Here is a 16,874-nt window from a genome sequence, read left to right on the forward strand (position 1 = left end):
GAGATAATCCAGCAGACCTTAGTTTTACTGAAATAATTGATTTGTGATCAATAGAAAAATCACAGTTGCGTCGTTGTTGGGACCTGAACTTCAATAGCCATCTCATGAAGGGAGGGCATTCCTTCTCTCACGCAGGAACACTGTCATATGAGCAGAATATGTCACCATCTATATCATCTAGAATAGTATGCAATGCCTGTAGGTCCTGAACCTGATGGTAACTGCTATTTTTGTCTTGCCACCGATGAGAAATGTTAGATGACCCTTCTATGGAAGAGTACCTGTGTTTGAAACAACGTTCTGAAGTTGGAAAACCTGAAATTGTAATGATCTAACGTATAGAATTGATGTGACATTGCAGGAGGCTGGGGACTCTTCCATCTCCTGAATGGTAGTTGGTGTTGGATTCATGGGCAAGATGGGAGACATGAGGGCCAGTTTATCTTTAGTCTTTGATAATCTTGATATGATGGTGTTTTTTAAACTACGAACAGGACTATGATATATGGCAGGCAATATACTCAGTGTTAGTAAAAACGTCCTCTTCCTGCCTGGTGCTAAAATGTGGAAACACTTAAAATTCTAACACAAAACTTCCTTTTATTATTGAACATAAGTGTAATATTTATAAATTGCACACTGAATCTGATCGTATTGGTGTACTTTCACTCTTTCATACTTCTGTAGGTTCTCTGAAAATGTACGTACTTAATTTAATTCCATTGTTCTTTTCCAACACCCTTTTAAAATGTTATTTTCAAATATTTATCCACTCCCTTTTTGAAGGCTACTTTGGTTTCTGTTTATGATGTAACATTCCAAATTCTAACAACTCTTGGCATTACAAATCAAAACTGACTTTTCTCATTCTTTCGACTATCTTAAATTTATGCTCAATATTTATTAATATGTTGACTAATGCAAACAGGTTTCTTTATTCCCCGTTTGCCTTATTAAGCCTTCCATTATTCTGTTTCTGCTTTAGTTGTGTCGGCATCAGACTAATATCCATAATCTGCCAGCATTTATACAGGTGGCATATTAAATCTCCTCTTAACCTTATTCAATCTATAAACTGTTCTGTTACCTTTAAGCCCTGTGAATGTGCACTTGTATAAATATATAGCATGCACACTATAATAAATCATAATATGTGCCACTACTGGTGGCTGACCATGCCATGAAACAATATTCCTGCATGAATATTCTGAGGGGGAAAAACAAGAATTTACACTCGCACTTGATATTTAAAAGTTGTGAGCTTTGTGATTCTTGTTTCATCTCAGGATCAAGTGCGTTGCAGGTCAGTAACCCATTCCTAGCTATGTTTCTCTGTCTTTTAACATGCAATTTGTAAGTTGCCTCTTAAAAAAAAAACATAACTGATTCCTGATGTAATCAACTTTTTATATAGATATCCCAAAGAGAACTGACAGATGTGATCAGTATCAACTATATTTTTAGGATGGCACTTATACTTGTATGACATAACTGATGTTCAATCATAAATATCTGCTATTTTCCAGCAATTCAAAATGGTCTTCACATTGTTTATAGTAGCTTTATTACTGATAACTAGCAGTGTCAGCTTACAAACTGTATTGATATTGATAATTAAAAATAATCGAGAGGTTATTTGCTTCATGTTGGTGATCTACGCTTGATATATATTTTCTATCAACCGAGTAACCGTGTCAAAAAACAAGAAATATTTAGGTTATACTTTGCTCAAGCAAGCGGAAGAATTTCTAAATGGTGCACTTTGTTGCCTTTGTTCAATTAAAACCACAGGTCCAAAACTGAGAACCTGCGCTAGCTTATAGTTTGTTTTATGAGCAGTTATAACCTATTTGTTTAGCTTATACTGAAGTAATGCTGAAAAGATTTGAAACAAATATGACAGAAATAAACTGAAATTCCCATTCTTGGAGGGTGAACTGATATCATAAATTGATAGCTAATCTTCCCTAAAGGTAGAGTATCTCTTCAGTTAAATTAGTTCATATTCTGATGATTACTGTTTTCTACTGATGTTCCAAATCCTAAAGAATTTTTCCCAGGTGTAACCTAAGCTAGCAAGGTTATGTTGGGAATTAATGCTGAAGCTAAATTTTCATATTCACTGGTTCCATCCCTAAATATGTATTCTGCACCTTATTGTGTTATCGTAGTTTTGCATCATTTAAACATAACTGGATTTATGTCTATTTCTTAATTGTTTTGCATGACGACATTCTTTCCTGTGTTCTCTATAAGGAGTTCTTAATTCAAGCAAATGTTTCTATTACAAGTATTTAGAACACAATGAACTTTTTTCAACCAATGCCAATATTATGACCTGTCCTTGCTTATAAGTATTACATGAACAGAAAAATTGGCGATCTATTAACATAAGATTACTCAGTGATTCAAGTAAATTGCAAAAATTGTCACATAATTGTAACAAATATGAAAACATCTCCAAGGCCTTGCCAATCTGACCTCTACAACCTTCTCAAATCTTGTATTTTGCTTCGACTTACAAAAAAGTCAGAACAAGATGTATGTTTATTGTCCTCTTTCCCAACACTGCTCGTTCCTCGTCCTTGCCCGAACCCCATCACACTGCGCCTTTGGTGAAAGTGCCTTTACCATTGCTTCTCCATTTCCCCTCCCTTCTTTATGGCCCTTCTCAAGATGCATCTTTTGACCAGGCTTTCAGATTGACATCACTTGTGAAGTGCCTTGGAGCAGGTTACAATAAAGCTATATAAATATATGAGATCAACTGTGTATTGCAAAATATATATTTTTTGCTGAACAAAAATAAAGCAAGACCTTGAAAAAGCTGTGAAAAAAGGACCCAAAAGCAAAATACTGCAGATGCTGGAAATCTAAAATAAAAACTGAAACTGCTGAAAATAGAAAGAGTTAACCTTTCAGGCTGAAGACCCTTCAAGGATCTTCAACCTGACATGTTAATTGTTTCTCTGCACAGATGCTGCCTGCCCTGCTGAATATATCCAGGAATTTCTGATTTTATTTGAAGTAAATACACATTAAACCTCAATTTATAAGGTAGTGTGCAATCTACTCATTGCAAAGCGTAATCTACTAATCTGACATTACAAAAATAATAATTGTGTTCTGATCCGTTGTAATGGGCCATAACTTCCAAGATCCCCAGTGTCGGATTTCGGGAGTACCCCAAAGATGTGCTGGGAATCTTGGAACTTCAAAGCACAGGGTTTACATGGTAATTGCCCAGAGGTGCAAACTTCTTCTGGGAAATTGCCCTGCTCTGGGAACCATCTGAAAATGCAATTTAAATCACGAACTTTGGTGCCGGCTGTGTTAAACAAATAGTTAGTCAGAAAAAATTGGAAGAATTAAATCCTCGTCCAACTTCTGAGTAACCATTGTAAAGACATAGACTGGGTCCCCATTCCCTCACCGCCACGGGACTCCCCCTCATACCACCCCAGGGGCCTTGCCTCACTGCTCCCCCCCCCCCCCCCCCACACACACACACACACACACATACTATTCCCCATGCACCCCTGATTCACCAGGGGATCCCCCCACGCCCCCCTGACTCGATCCCTCCACATCCCACTGGCCTGGCCTGACCTGATCCCCACCACCCCCACTTACCTTCTCCATGGCCTGTCAATTTCAATTGGACCTTTTAAACTTACCTGGTTTACGGCAGCTAGTGCTGTTTTTTTTTTAAAGGGGTGGTATGTCCTCCTTCAATCCGACAGAGCTGCACTGCAGTGCCAGACCTCTGAGACAGCTATGCTGCTTAGATCTCACCTGGCCTGAGTCGGAAGGTCAGGCGAGACAGGCATTGAAGCAATTTAGATTAAGTAATTGGTCACAGAATGGCAATCCAACGCTGATTTTCACTCCCGAGTAAGTTATGGCCCAATATTTCATATGGGAAATTAATTTAGAATATTTATGCGCTGTGTATATGACTGCTAATTTACATTTTGAATGAGAATTTTGTATTATCCTGATACCCCACAGTTCAAATTAAATTGTTCCATATAGTACAAATACTATGTGCTATTTATATTAGTCTAATTTAACATCAGATCTATGACTGCATTCAGCTAAGCTTTAACTCTGCGCTATTGATAAACTTGATTTCATTGTCAGATATTGAATGTAAAAAAAAACCCATATTCACATGTCTAAACAGTGATCTTGGCATGTGTGGTAAATTTAGTTTCTGTCTGTTTTGGATTTCTGACAAACACGGACATCATTATATCATAACTTACAAATATTTTTCTCCATCTATTTAAACTAGATGGCGAGGCATTATACCTGTCGGGAAACGTATACCAAGAACTAGATTTGTTGCTTTCAAAGTTCCTTTGAAAGGGGTAAGCTTATTTTTGTATTCTAAATATTAAATATGTCTTCAAAGTAAATATGACTCTTTTGCTTTTTCCTTCTCTACTCCCAATAAAATTAATTATGCCTGATTTGGCCCAGAATATTATTGTGATAGAGTGATGTATGAATGGTATAATAACATCTGGAGCAATTTATTGGAAATGTTTTAAACTATTTCTACCCTCTGAGCCTTCACCCCTTCCCCTCTTCCCTCTGGATAAATTTCATGTTGGCTTGCAGCCTCCAGCACATTGTCCAAATTACTGCCCAAAACTGAACATTGGCTAGGCTGCCATTTGAATACAACGATTTGTATGATTTTAGCATTAACCCTTTGCTTTTGTATTCTCTCACCAGGGCTTCCATATTTTTAATAGATCTATTATTTTCCCACTTTTAAATATATACATATCTGAACCCCTACGCCTTTCTGCTTATTTCTCTCATTTTTCTGTTTAATGTATATTTCCTTTCCTGCAACATGCATTACCTCCCATTTCCCTGCATTTAATATTTCATGTAACCCTTCTGTCATTCCTTAACCCTCCACGAGGAGATTGCCTTTCATCTCTACTTTGCCGCCTTTAATTATCTTTTACATTTTGTTTATAAAATCCTTTACTATTTCTCTTGACTACATGACAAATCATTATACACATCCCGTCTTAGTGTATCTAATATTTCATTTCCTACTCTATATTTTCTACGCTTTAATTGATTTTCTTTTGTGTTAATAGCCCTGAATTTGTATTATCATATTTAATTGAAATTCAATCCAAGGACCCTTTTACTTATTGCCTAGTTTGTTCAATAAATAGCTCCTCCTTGAACGTTTGTCTACTCTTATCTGTAATTTTCTCTTACCAGTTTATCTAGGCTAGTTCCCTTGCTATCTTGATTTCATTTCAGTCAAGTATCTTTTATTCTTGTTCCCTCTCCTTTTATTTTTTTTATACATTGAACATACTTTATGATCCTTGTTTTCTAGATGGTCCTTCCACTTAGTTTACCTTCTTGCCCCACTTCAGTTCTTAGAACTAGATCGAGCACTACCTCCTTTGTTGAACAATTCATGCATCTGATTCTCCACAAGATTCAAAGCCTAAATAAGAAATTATTACGTTTTGTCTTCGCAGGCAATAAGTCAAAGGCTTACGGCTAATCAGAAGTTTTCTCCAAAAGACCTGATAGCTAAAATCAAAGAGCAGAATGAGGAACTTGGATTAATTATTGACTTGACGTATACAACTCGCTACTATACCGAGAAGGTATGAAATAGATCCAGTTAAGCGGAAAACATAGTTATGGCTTTCATTGAAATTAAATAGTCAATCTACGTGTCTGTAATTGTTGTTTCATTTAGGATTTGCCTAAAAGTGTGCAGTATCAAAAGCTATACACTGTTGGGCATGAAGTACCAGATGATGCTACCATTCTGCAGTTTAAACGAAGGGTCAGAAAATTCTTATGGGAAAATACAGATAATGGTAAGCATTCATAGTTATTACCATCAACTTCACTGTTATTTAGATGGTATGGTCCTTTATGGCCTGGGGGGAAAGGTGAACTAGCACATTAAAAATATTGGGGGGAGTTTTAACCTGGAGGAGCAGGTGAGAGGTTTGGCAAAAATGGCATTTGAGGAGCCAGTTCCAAACCTCCACTTCCATGTTTTAACTCTGGAGTGTTAGGTAGTTGTGCGCAACCCCCTTCAGAGAAAGGGGTTGCTTATCTACACGGTAATTGATTAATTGGAGTGAAACACTCTTAAGTTTCATGTTGGATCTGTGGGTTTCTGGGACCTGCTGAAGCTTTCCATTGAAAGCAAAGTGAGAGTACAACAGCTATTGAAGGGGTTGATTGTAACTCATGGAAATACCTCAATCAGTATTCGGTAGTCAGCTGCTTTTGGTATTATTGTTGAGAAAGGGTCTATTCACAGTATTTTTGTTGAGTTTATTTTTGTATACTTCCAGTCTAAAAATTAGCGCCAGATCTCACAGGAATGAAATTGGGAAACACTTCTGTATGCAAATGGCGGTAGAAGCTTGGAACTCTCTTCCACAAATTGATAGATCAATTGTAAATTTTGACTTATAATTTTTTTATCCGAGCGCCTTAAAGGATATGGGGCAAAATGGGTATAGGGAGGATAGGTCACGGATTAGCCAAAATCAGCTGTTGTAATGGCCTGTGACATCATCCCATTTAGGCTTAAAGCTGTCTGCTCTAACCTCTCTACAATTGGCAGTGTGCTTGGAAGGCTTGTCAGTACATTGTGAGTTATCTGCTTCTCAGAGATTATCCCTTTCATCAAAAGCTCTAGGGTACAACATCTGTATCCTGCTGAGCAGAGCTTGGACAGACTTGCACCCTTGTGCTTGCTTGTGAACGGTGAGTCACCAGGTGAAAACCAAACTACCTGTTTAACTGGTCTCACCAAAGTGTAAGTCTTTGAGCTGGTGCATGATGAGCATGAGCTCTGTGACGGTGCACCCTCAGAGTGAATCATCTCTTCTAAGGATGCATTGTCCACAAGGTCCATTGACTCCTGCATACTTGAAGGTCATGTCTGAGAAAATACGAATTGGTACTAGCGAGGTAAGAATGTTACAATTTCTCATTCTGAAGATATTTTACTCCCTACTGAGATCAAGTCAACATGACTAAGCGTTGTACATTCTATTTGATTTTGCCATCAGGTAGCTACAGGGTCCTCATGCCTAATGCCAGGAATCCTGAGACACCACTGATCTCCAGGGCTTCCTCCTCTGCAGTTGTTAATTGTGTGGCCTGTGGAGGCTCACCTCTAGATATCTACTCTCCCTTGTGTTTTGTGTTCTTTTCTTAAGCAAAGGGAAGATCTATGAGTGATTGTAATGACATGTATTCACCCAATGGATGGAATGCATTTGGTGAGGGCGAGTGTCAGGGAGAGGCATCAAATTACGTAAGGATGCAGGTGAGTGGCAGTGTTGAATGGGCGGATATGGGATGTGAGGAAGTGCATAGTATGAGAAGGATACAAATTGCAAATTGATTGAGTGTGATGTGATGGAGGCAGTGTGTGGGTGAGGTGGTGGTGGTGATGAGCACAGCACAATAAGTTTGCAGCTGTACTCACCTTTCCTGGCCTGCTTAAATTATTAAAGCACTTCTTGATCTGAACCCAATTGACACAGTGACCCAATGACACAGTGCTCCTGCTGTTGACCTTCTGAGCCACCACCAGCCACACTTTCATTGTGGCAGAAGCAACTTTCTTCATCCCATCATTGGAAGAGTTCTCTCTGTCTGGCTCCTCAGTGCCCCCAGCAGTACATCAAGGGAGAAGTAATTGAGCTAGCTGTAGACTTTGACATCCTGAACCCACTCTCGCAGTTTGTCTTCTCTTGCTTTAAACCCCCCACTCCTCCAAATTCCATCTTTGGGGTGGATGTGGTCAATAAATTAAATACCCATGGGATCCAAGGGAAAGTGGCAAGTTGAATCCAAAATTGACTCAGTGACAAGAAGCCAAAGGGTTATGGTTGACAGTTTTTGTAACTGGAAGGCTGTGGTTTCTGCAGGGCTCAGTACTGGGTCCCTTGCTGTTGTGTATATCAATGATTTAGACTTAAATTTAGGGGGCATGATTAAGAAGTTTGCAACCACACAAATAATTTTCAGGTAATGAGGAAGAAAGATGTAGACTGGGGGAAGATATCCAAGGACTGGTCCTTGGGCAAAAAATTAACAAATAGAATTCAATTCATATTAGTGTGAAGTAATGCATTTGGGGAGGACAAACAAGGCAAGGGATTACACAATAAATGGTAGGTTTATGAGAAATGTAGGGGAACAGAGGGACCTTGGAGTTTATATGCGCAAACCACTGATGATAACAAGACTGATAGAAATGGTGGTCAAGAAGGCATACGGGAGACTTTCCTTTACTGGACAAGGCCTAGATTATAAGAGCAGGGCGATTATACTAGAACATTATAAAACACTAGTTAGACCACAACTAAATTATTGCATAAAGTTCTGGTCACTGCATTATAGAAAAGATGTAGCTAGAGAGGGTCTGGAGGAAATTTGAGGATTTTGCCAGAAATGGATAATTTTAGCTGAGGAAAGATTGGATAGATTGGGCTTGTTTTCATTGTAACAAGGGAGGAAATTTAATTGAGTTATATAAAATTATAAGGGACTTGGGCCCTTCCTATCCACCCTATTTCTATGAGCAGAGGGGCCAATGATCAAGGGCATAGAAATAAAGTAATTGATAGAAGGATTAGGGAGGAGTTGAGTAATTTTCCCACCCAGAGGGTGGTGGGGATGTGGAACTCACTACCATGTTGCATGAGACTATATAGTAAGCTATCTATTAGAAGACTATTTTACCATGAAACAAGGGGATGGGCACAATGGGGAGAGGGTGGCTGAGATAGATCCTCCTCTCAACCAACATCATGGTCCACACATGTGATACAATGGATGGTAGAGGCAGAAACCCTCATCGCATTTAAAAAAAAACACTTGGATATGCACTTGAGGTGCTGTAACCTACAGAGCTATGGACTAAGCTGAAAGGTGGGATTGGGTTTCATGGCTCATTTTCGGCCAGCATGAACACAATGGACAAATGGCCTCCTTTGTGCCAAAAATGTTTTTGTTCTAAATACTGGAGTGGCAATTGTCATCTGGGTCCTCATCATACCTGGTGCCAAGCAACTGTGACCAAACCTGGAAATAAAATGCTAACAAGGTGATTGTATTAACATGCCATTAATAGACACACTGAACTTAATTCAAGATTTCCCCCACCATATCTGATTCGACCAATCACATTGTGGCTCCATGTTATCGTCAAGGCCATTTTTTTGTTTGTCATGGGAGAAAGGGAAAAAGAATAGCTCTCCCTTTAGGTACAATTTTTAAGGATGTAAAACCTGCATTAAACATGTTAAATGGGCGTGCACTTCTACTGGTTGCCACCATTCAGGCTATGTGACAGATTTAGAAGCTTCAATTCCACTGAACATTAATATCAGTTTATTTTTGGCAAAGTTAAAGCATGCCATAAATATGTAGTTATAAATTGAGATATTTGGAAAGTAAAATAGCTCCTTGAGGTGTCAGATTAAAAAGTCAGTGTGTGTCAGCCCAGTGTTGGCCAAAAGGTCCTTTGTTTGATTCAAAATTATACTGAGTTATCAAATTTATGTTGGGAGTGACAGTAGGAGTAGTGCAGTTGGCCTTAATACTGCCGAGATTTAAAGGGTCATTCCTGATCATCGTCTATTGACCTATGCTATAAAGTTCACAATTATGGATGACGATGTTGGCTGAGAGCAGGATCAATTTCAACCACCCTCTCCCTATTGTGTCCATCTCCCTTGTTTCATGGTAAAATAGTCTTCTAATAGCTCACTATCTAATCTCATGCATGAATGGCCACATGGGTAAGGTATTGGGAAACAAATGTGAAAGCACACTGAATGAAAGTCATCACTTGCAAGGAGTGGAAATTGACAAAAACATGATATGATCTCTCAGCAACTTTATATTTGAGGTATAATGGCTAAGATGAAAATGACATATAACATCCATAGTTTATCAATAAAATATTTTAATTTCATAAATGGGACAATAAACATTTTTATGCTGTGCTGAGAACCTTACAAGCATTGTAGAATTTCCTGTAACAATGTGCATTATTTTGTGAATCATTATTTTTTCACTTTGGAGATGTTTCAATTTTGATTTATTCTTTCAAATTTGTTTTTAGATAAAATCATTGGAGTTCACTGTACTAGTGGAATTAATAGAACTGGATACCTTATCTGTCGGTAAATATTGTTTAAATCTAGAAAATTTTCTTTCGCGGTCTTCAAGCATCCTGAGAGATTCTCCTTCATGATGGCCCCATACAAATATGAGGTGGTGATGGTTGAGAGTGTTCACGTTTTTATTAATTCAATTCATATCTAATACTTGTCCTGATAAGTGTGCAGTTAGGGATGACCTATGAATGAAATATATTAATTGCATCAAATCTATACACACTACCAAGGTAGCTTTACTACTTTACACAGGCACATCTAAATCTATCATCATAATCCTCTGTTCCTTTCTCTCTCATGTTTGTTTACTTCCCCCTTAAATGTTATAGATGCACTTTAACCACCCCCTGAGGTAGCAAGTTTCAGATTCTCACCGCTCGTTGGATAAAGAAGTTTCTTCTGAATTCCCTATTGGATTTCTTGATGATTATCTTATATTGTTGGCCTCTGGTTATCCTCGTCCCCACAATAAGGAACATTCTTTCTGTATCCACTTCATCAAAACCTTTCATAATTTTAAAGACCTCTATTAGGTCACCTTCTGCCTTTTTTTCACTGAAAAGAGACCCAGCCTGTCAATTCCTTCCTGATACATATTAACATTCATTTTTGGTGTCATACTTGTAAATCTTTTCTGCACCCTCTCCAGTGTCTCTGTATCCCTTTTATAATATGGCGACTAGAACTCTACATAGCACTCTAACAAGGGTTTTATTCCCTTGCCATCAGTGCCCTCCTTTACTTTATTCTTTTCTATGCTCTCCTTCGTTGCTTTGTTCATATTTAGGTTGCTTGCATTTCTTGTAGATCCTTTCCCCATCTTAATAGATTAAAACCTTTGCCACTTCCCTATTTACACTTTCCACTAGGACATGGGTCCTATCCTATTTTGGGTGGAGCCCATCCCATTTGTACAATTCCTTCCTCTTCCAGAGCTCGTGCTTGTGTCACATGAAAATGAACCTCTCTTTTCCCACACCAGCCCTTTTGACACCTGTTAATTCTCCAGATCCATCTGCTACCACACCAATTTGCATGTAGCTCAGGCAATAATCCAGAGATGAGGTCCTGCTTTTTTTAACTTTCAAGGCTTTCAGCAGGATCTCCTCCTTCCTACCTATGTTGTTTCTGATGTGGACCATGACAACTGGATTTACCCAGTCCCTTCCCAAGAAATTCTCCAGCCACAGTGAGATATCCATGACCCTGGCATTGGGTAGGCAACACATCCTTTGGTATTCTTGTTCTTGGTTATAGAGGATGCTATCTATTCCCCCTAATTATAGAAGCCCTTATTACCGCCTCACTGTCGACAAGGTCCCATGTTCTGCAGTCCAGACACACAACTTGCTCTGCCATGTCTTAGTCTAGTCTTTATTTATTTAACTAATTAAAATCTTTGTTCAACAATTATTTGTTTCATTATATATTAAGTAGTTTAATTAGTTACGTTATAAATTTAATATAGTAGTCATTTGGTAGCATAGAACTTGAGTATTGCTGAAAAAAGAGACATGGCAAAGCTTTTCATCTTGCACTCAGGACAGAATTTGCAAGATTACCAATGCAGTATAAATTTTGTTCCCTTTACAACTAGCATTCTTGCAAACTCTGTCCTTTTCAGTTTTAATACAGTACTTATACATTCCTGGTCATTGTTTATACCACTGCCCTAGTTTAGACAAAAGAAATCTTAAAACTCAGCAACTAATCACTTACCTGCTTACCTAATTAATGCCTCTAGACTCCAGCTCTCAATTCTAGCTGTCTCCCGCTCCTTCTCTGGGACCACTCCTTGTTTTATAAAATACTAAAACAGCACATCTTCCCTCAGTGTCAAATTCCCTCATTCAATAAATTATTCCTTCAGTTTCCAAATTAATCAATTTACATCAAGTAAGTCCTATCTGTTTATTTTGCCTGTATGTAGAAAAGTAGTGTCATAGAATTGTTAAATGCTACAGTACAGAAAGAGACAATTCGACCCATGTGCCTGTCTTTCAAAGAGCAATTCAGTTGGACCAATTCTGCTGCACTATTGCCATAGCCCTGCAAATTCTTTCCCTTCAAATATTTATCCAATTCCCTTTTGAAAACTATTTTGAATTTACTTCCACCATTGCACTGCACTGTTCTGGCAATGTATTCGAGATCATAACTTGCTGTGTTTAAACAACAGCAATGATAACTTGCATTTATGTAATGCCTTTAACTGAATAAAACATCCCAAGGTGCTTCACTGGAACATTAGAAAACAAAATTTGACACCAAAACACATGGAGATATTAAAGCAAATGGCAAAAATTTGGTCAAAGGTAGGGTTTAAGGAGAGTCTTAAGGCAGCGAGATGGAGAGGTTTAAGGAGGGAGTGCAGAGCTTAGGGCCTTGATAGCTGAAGGCACAGCCATCAATGGTGGAGCAATTAAAATCAGGGATTCTCGAGGCCAAAGTTAGAGGAGGGCAGATATCTTGGAAGTTTGGGGACTGGGGGAAATTAAAGAGATAGGGAGGGTCAATGCCACTGAGAGATTTAAAAACAAGGGTGAGAATTTTAAAATTGAGGCATTGTTTAACTGGGAGCCAATGTGAGTGCGGGGGTGATGATTGCAAGGAACTTGGTGCAAGTAAAGACAAGGCAGCAGGTTTTGGGTGTACTGAAGTTTATAAAGGGTTGAATGTGGGAGGCTGGCCAGGAGTGCGCTGGTCTAGTCAAGTCTAGGGGTAATAAGGCCATGAATGAGGGTTTCAGCAGCAGATGAGCTGAGACAGGGGTGGAGATGAGGGATGTCACCAAAGCAGAAATTGGCTTTTATGGTGAAGTGACAGTGATTGCCCTTGATGTAAAGGGAGCATTTGATTGAGCGTGGCATCAAGGAGCCCTAGCAAAACTGGGGCCAATGGTAATCAGGTAAAGCTCTCTGCTGGTTGGAATTATAGCACAAAGGAAGATGGCTGTAATTGTTGGAGGTAAAATCATCTCAATCCCAGGACATCACTGCAGGAGTTCCTCAGGGTAGTGTCCTAGGCCCAACCATTTTCAGCTGCTTCATCAATCACCTTCCTTCCATCATAAAGTCAGAAGTGGAAGTGTTCACTGATGATTGCACAATGTTCAGCACCATTCGCAACCCCTCAGATGCTGAACCAGTCCCTGTCCAAATGCAGCAAGACATGGGCGATATCCAGGCTTCAGATGGCAAGTAGCAAATAATATTCACGAACACGCAAGTGCCAGGCAATGACCATCAAACCAGGGCCCATCTAACGAGGGAGAATCTAACCATCGCCTCTTGATATTAAATGGCATTACCATCGCTGAATCCCCCACTATCAACGTACTGGGAGTTAGTATTGACCAGTAACTGCAACTGGGCTAGCCATGTAAATACTGTGGCTACAAAAGCAGGTCAGAAGCTAGAAGTTCTGCGATGAGTAACTCCTCCTGACTCCCCAAAGTCTGTCCACCATCTACAAGGCACAAGTTAGGAGTGTAATGGAATAGTCTCCACTTGCCTGGATGACTGCAGCTCCAACAACACTCAAGCTTGACACCAACCAGGATAAAGCAGCCTGCAAAGCATCCCATCCACAAACATTCACTCCTTCCAACACTGACACACAGTGGCAGCAATGTGTACTATCTACAAGATGCTCTGCAGGAACTCACCAAACCTCCTTGGACAGCACCTTCCAAACACACGGCCGCTACCATCTAGAACGATAAGGGCAGCAGACACATGGGAACACCAGCACCTGGAAGTTCCCCTCCAAGCCACTCATCATCCTGACTTGGAAATATATCACCGTTCCTTCACTGTTGCTGGGTCAAAATCCTGGAATTCCCTCCGTAACGACACTGTGGGTGTACCTACACCACATGGACTGCAGTGGTTCAAGAAGACAACTCACCACCACACCTGGAGGGCAATTAGGGATGGGCAATAAATGTTGGCCTATCCTGTGATGCCTACATCCCATGAATGAATAAAATAAAAATGATGGTGAGGTCTATGGTCAGGAGCTCATCTTTCGGTCGCATATGTCATCAAAATTGCAAACAGTCTGGTTAAGCCTTAGACAATTGCCATGGAGAGGGATGGTGTTTGTAATTGGACCAGACAATGGCTTTGATCTTCCCAATATTTAATTGAAGGATATTTTTGCTCATCCAGTATTGGATGTTGGACAAGCAGTCTGATAATTAGAGACAGTGGAGGAGTCAAGAGCAGTAGTGTTGAGATAAGAGAAATTGTCTCCCCAGCTCACCTCTTGTTCTTTTGCCAAATACCTATAAATCTGTGCCCTCTGGTCACAGACTGTGCTGCCACTGGAAGCAGTTTCTCCTTATTTACTCTTATCATGAACATCTCTATCAAATCTCCTATTAACCTTCCCTGCTCTGAGAAAAGCCCCAGCTTCTCTACTCTCCCTGCATAACTAATGACCCACAACTCTGTGGTACCATTCTAAATTTCTTCTCTACCCAGTCTAAGCCCTTGGCATCCTTCCTAAGGTTGGGTGCGCAGAATTGGACGCAATACACAATTTGGGATCCAACCAATGATTTATAAAGGTTTAGCATAACTTCCTTGCTTTTGTAGTCCATGCCTCTATTTATAAAGCCAAGGATCCCATATATTTTCCGATTTGACCTACCACCTTAGATACATCTCCCGTTGTCTCTGTTCCTGTGCCCGCTTTAAAGTTATTCCATTCTTCCTATTAAAACCGTCACCTCACACATCTTTCTGTTAAATTTCACTTGCCATGTGTCTGCCAATTTCATTGGTATGTTATCCCCTCCTGAAGTTAGTTGCCATCTTCTTCATTGTTTACAAAAACTATTAGTTTTGTTCATCTGCAAACTTTGAAATTATGCCCCCATACACCAATCCAGGTTATTAATGTACATCAAAAGAGTAGCGGATCTAATATCAACCCAAGGGACACTGCTGCACATTAAAAGTAGCCATTCACTAATTCACTAAACAATTTATAACCAATTTTGCATTCGTACTGCCACTACCCATTTAATCCTATTATGTGGTACTTAATCAAATGCCTTTCGAAGTTCTTAAAAGCTTTTTTTTATAGGGGGCTGCTGTTGATTTTCTGCAAAAGTTGAAAATACTGCACATGTAAGAAAATTGCATGAAGCTGGAGAATACAATACTTGAGATTCGGTAGCATAGTGAACTAGAAATACAGAGGCTTGGACTGATAATCCAGAGACATGAGTTCAAACTTCGCCATTGCAGTGGGGGCATTTAAATTCAATTAATTAAATAAATCTCAAATTAAAAAATAGTCTCAGCAATGGTCACAGTCTCACCATGAAACTACCAGATTGTTGTAAAAACTCATCTGGCTCACTAATGTCTGTTAGGGAAGGAAACCTGCCATTCTTACCCAGTGTGACTTGCACGTGATTCCAGACCCAGAACAATGTGGTTGAGCCTTAACTGCCCTCTTAAATGGCCTAGCAAGCCACTCAGTTGTACTCAAGAAAGCAGTTCACCACCACCTTCTCAGGGACAATTAGGATGGGTAATAAATGCTTGCCTTGCCATTGATGTCCACATCCTGGGAATGACTAAAACTACTATGCTATAGATTGGAACCAATTCAGAAACACAAATTTTAAGCACTATAAATATAGTTGAATACATGTGTTAAAGCTTTTACTCATGATGTTATCCAGGAAACATTGAAATATTTTTATAAGCTGTTTTGTATTAAAGTGTTATATTTTATAAACTAATTAAAGGTACCTCATTGATGTAGAAGAAGTGGACCCTGAGACAACAATTGAACGTATGTATCTTATTTACTCTAAAGGCTTTCATTTACTTATCAAAGATAGACCTCCAAGTAACTTTTTATCATCCTATTTAAATTTAAGTTTTCAATACTGCTCGTGGCCATAAAATGGATGGAAGCGTATACCTGTCTGACCTTCGAAGTGGACCGATGAGAAGGTGATTATGTGGCTTTCAAAAAAAAATTTATTTGGTTTTATTCTACTATTTTAAAAGCAATTTGGCTTGCGATTTGATTGTTTTGTTCTCGTGTGGTTTGGCAAGTCTATCCGGTGAGTAGCTGAACTATACATTCCAAGATCATTCCAGGTTCAATTCTGCAGCCACCCAGCTCAGTGAAGAACTACCTTTGGATGCTGTGTCCTCTGGTAAAGAGGGAAAAAGTCAGCCAGGTTTCCCACTCCAGATCGCTATGCAGTAACTCCTGCTGAAATGTGGACGATGCAGTTGGAGGTTAGAATCTGGCTCTATAATATGCTCCTCCAATCAAATAACCTTCCCAAATACTTTGTCATGGCTCTTGTGTCAATAATAAGTTTCTAAAGGCACTTGCTGGCATGCTACTTATCCCAGCAAGTAGACAATAATTAATTGCTCAGTTGGATGAGGGTGATAAAAATGCATTTTACCCATGATCATTGTGGGTAGACTGATATTCTTGCATTCATATCAGATCTTTTACATTTAAAAAAAACTGGAGACACTTTGCAGATGGACATAAGGAAAGCATATGCTGTCCAAGGAGGAGAGGATTAGGTAGGGTGAGTGAAAGGTCATTTAAAGAAGGGAATTTGAGAAGGTTTTTAAATAAGGAAGGTGGGGAGGTTTATGATGGAGTTCT

General features: G+C 39.2%; 1 protein-coding gene across 1 annotated transcript in view; it reads left to right on the top strand.

The window, feature by feature from the left end:
- The window catches only part of LOC144694472 (uncharacterized), a 59,532-nt gene that overhangs the window by 31,459 nt on the left and 11,199 nt on the right, over positions 1 to 16,874 (top strand). The window contains exons 3-8 of the mRNA XM_078564937.1: positions 4,298 to 4,373; positions 5,523 to 5,654; positions 5,750 to 5,873; positions 10,160 to 10,220; positions 15,982 to 16,028; positions 16,117 to 16,192. Coding sequence (XP_078421063.1) covers positions 4,298 to 4,373; positions 5,523 to 5,654; positions 5,750 to 5,873; positions 10,160 to 10,220; positions 15,982 to 16,028; positions 16,117 to 16,192 — 516 coding nt within the window. The remainder of the gene's footprint in view (positions 1 to 4,297; positions 4,374 to 5,522; positions 5,655 to 5,749; positions 5,874 to 10,159; positions 10,221 to 15,981; positions 16,029 to 16,116; positions 16,193 to 16,874) is intronic.

The sequence above is a fragment of the Cetorhinus maximus genome, chromosome 20 (genome assembly GCF_964194155.1).
Source record: "Cetorhinus maximus chromosome 20, sCetMax3.hap1.1, whole genome shotgun sequence".
Lineage (NCBI taxonomy): Eukaryota > Metazoa > Chordata > Chondrichthyes > Lamniformes > Cetorhinidae > Cetorhinus > Cetorhinus maximus.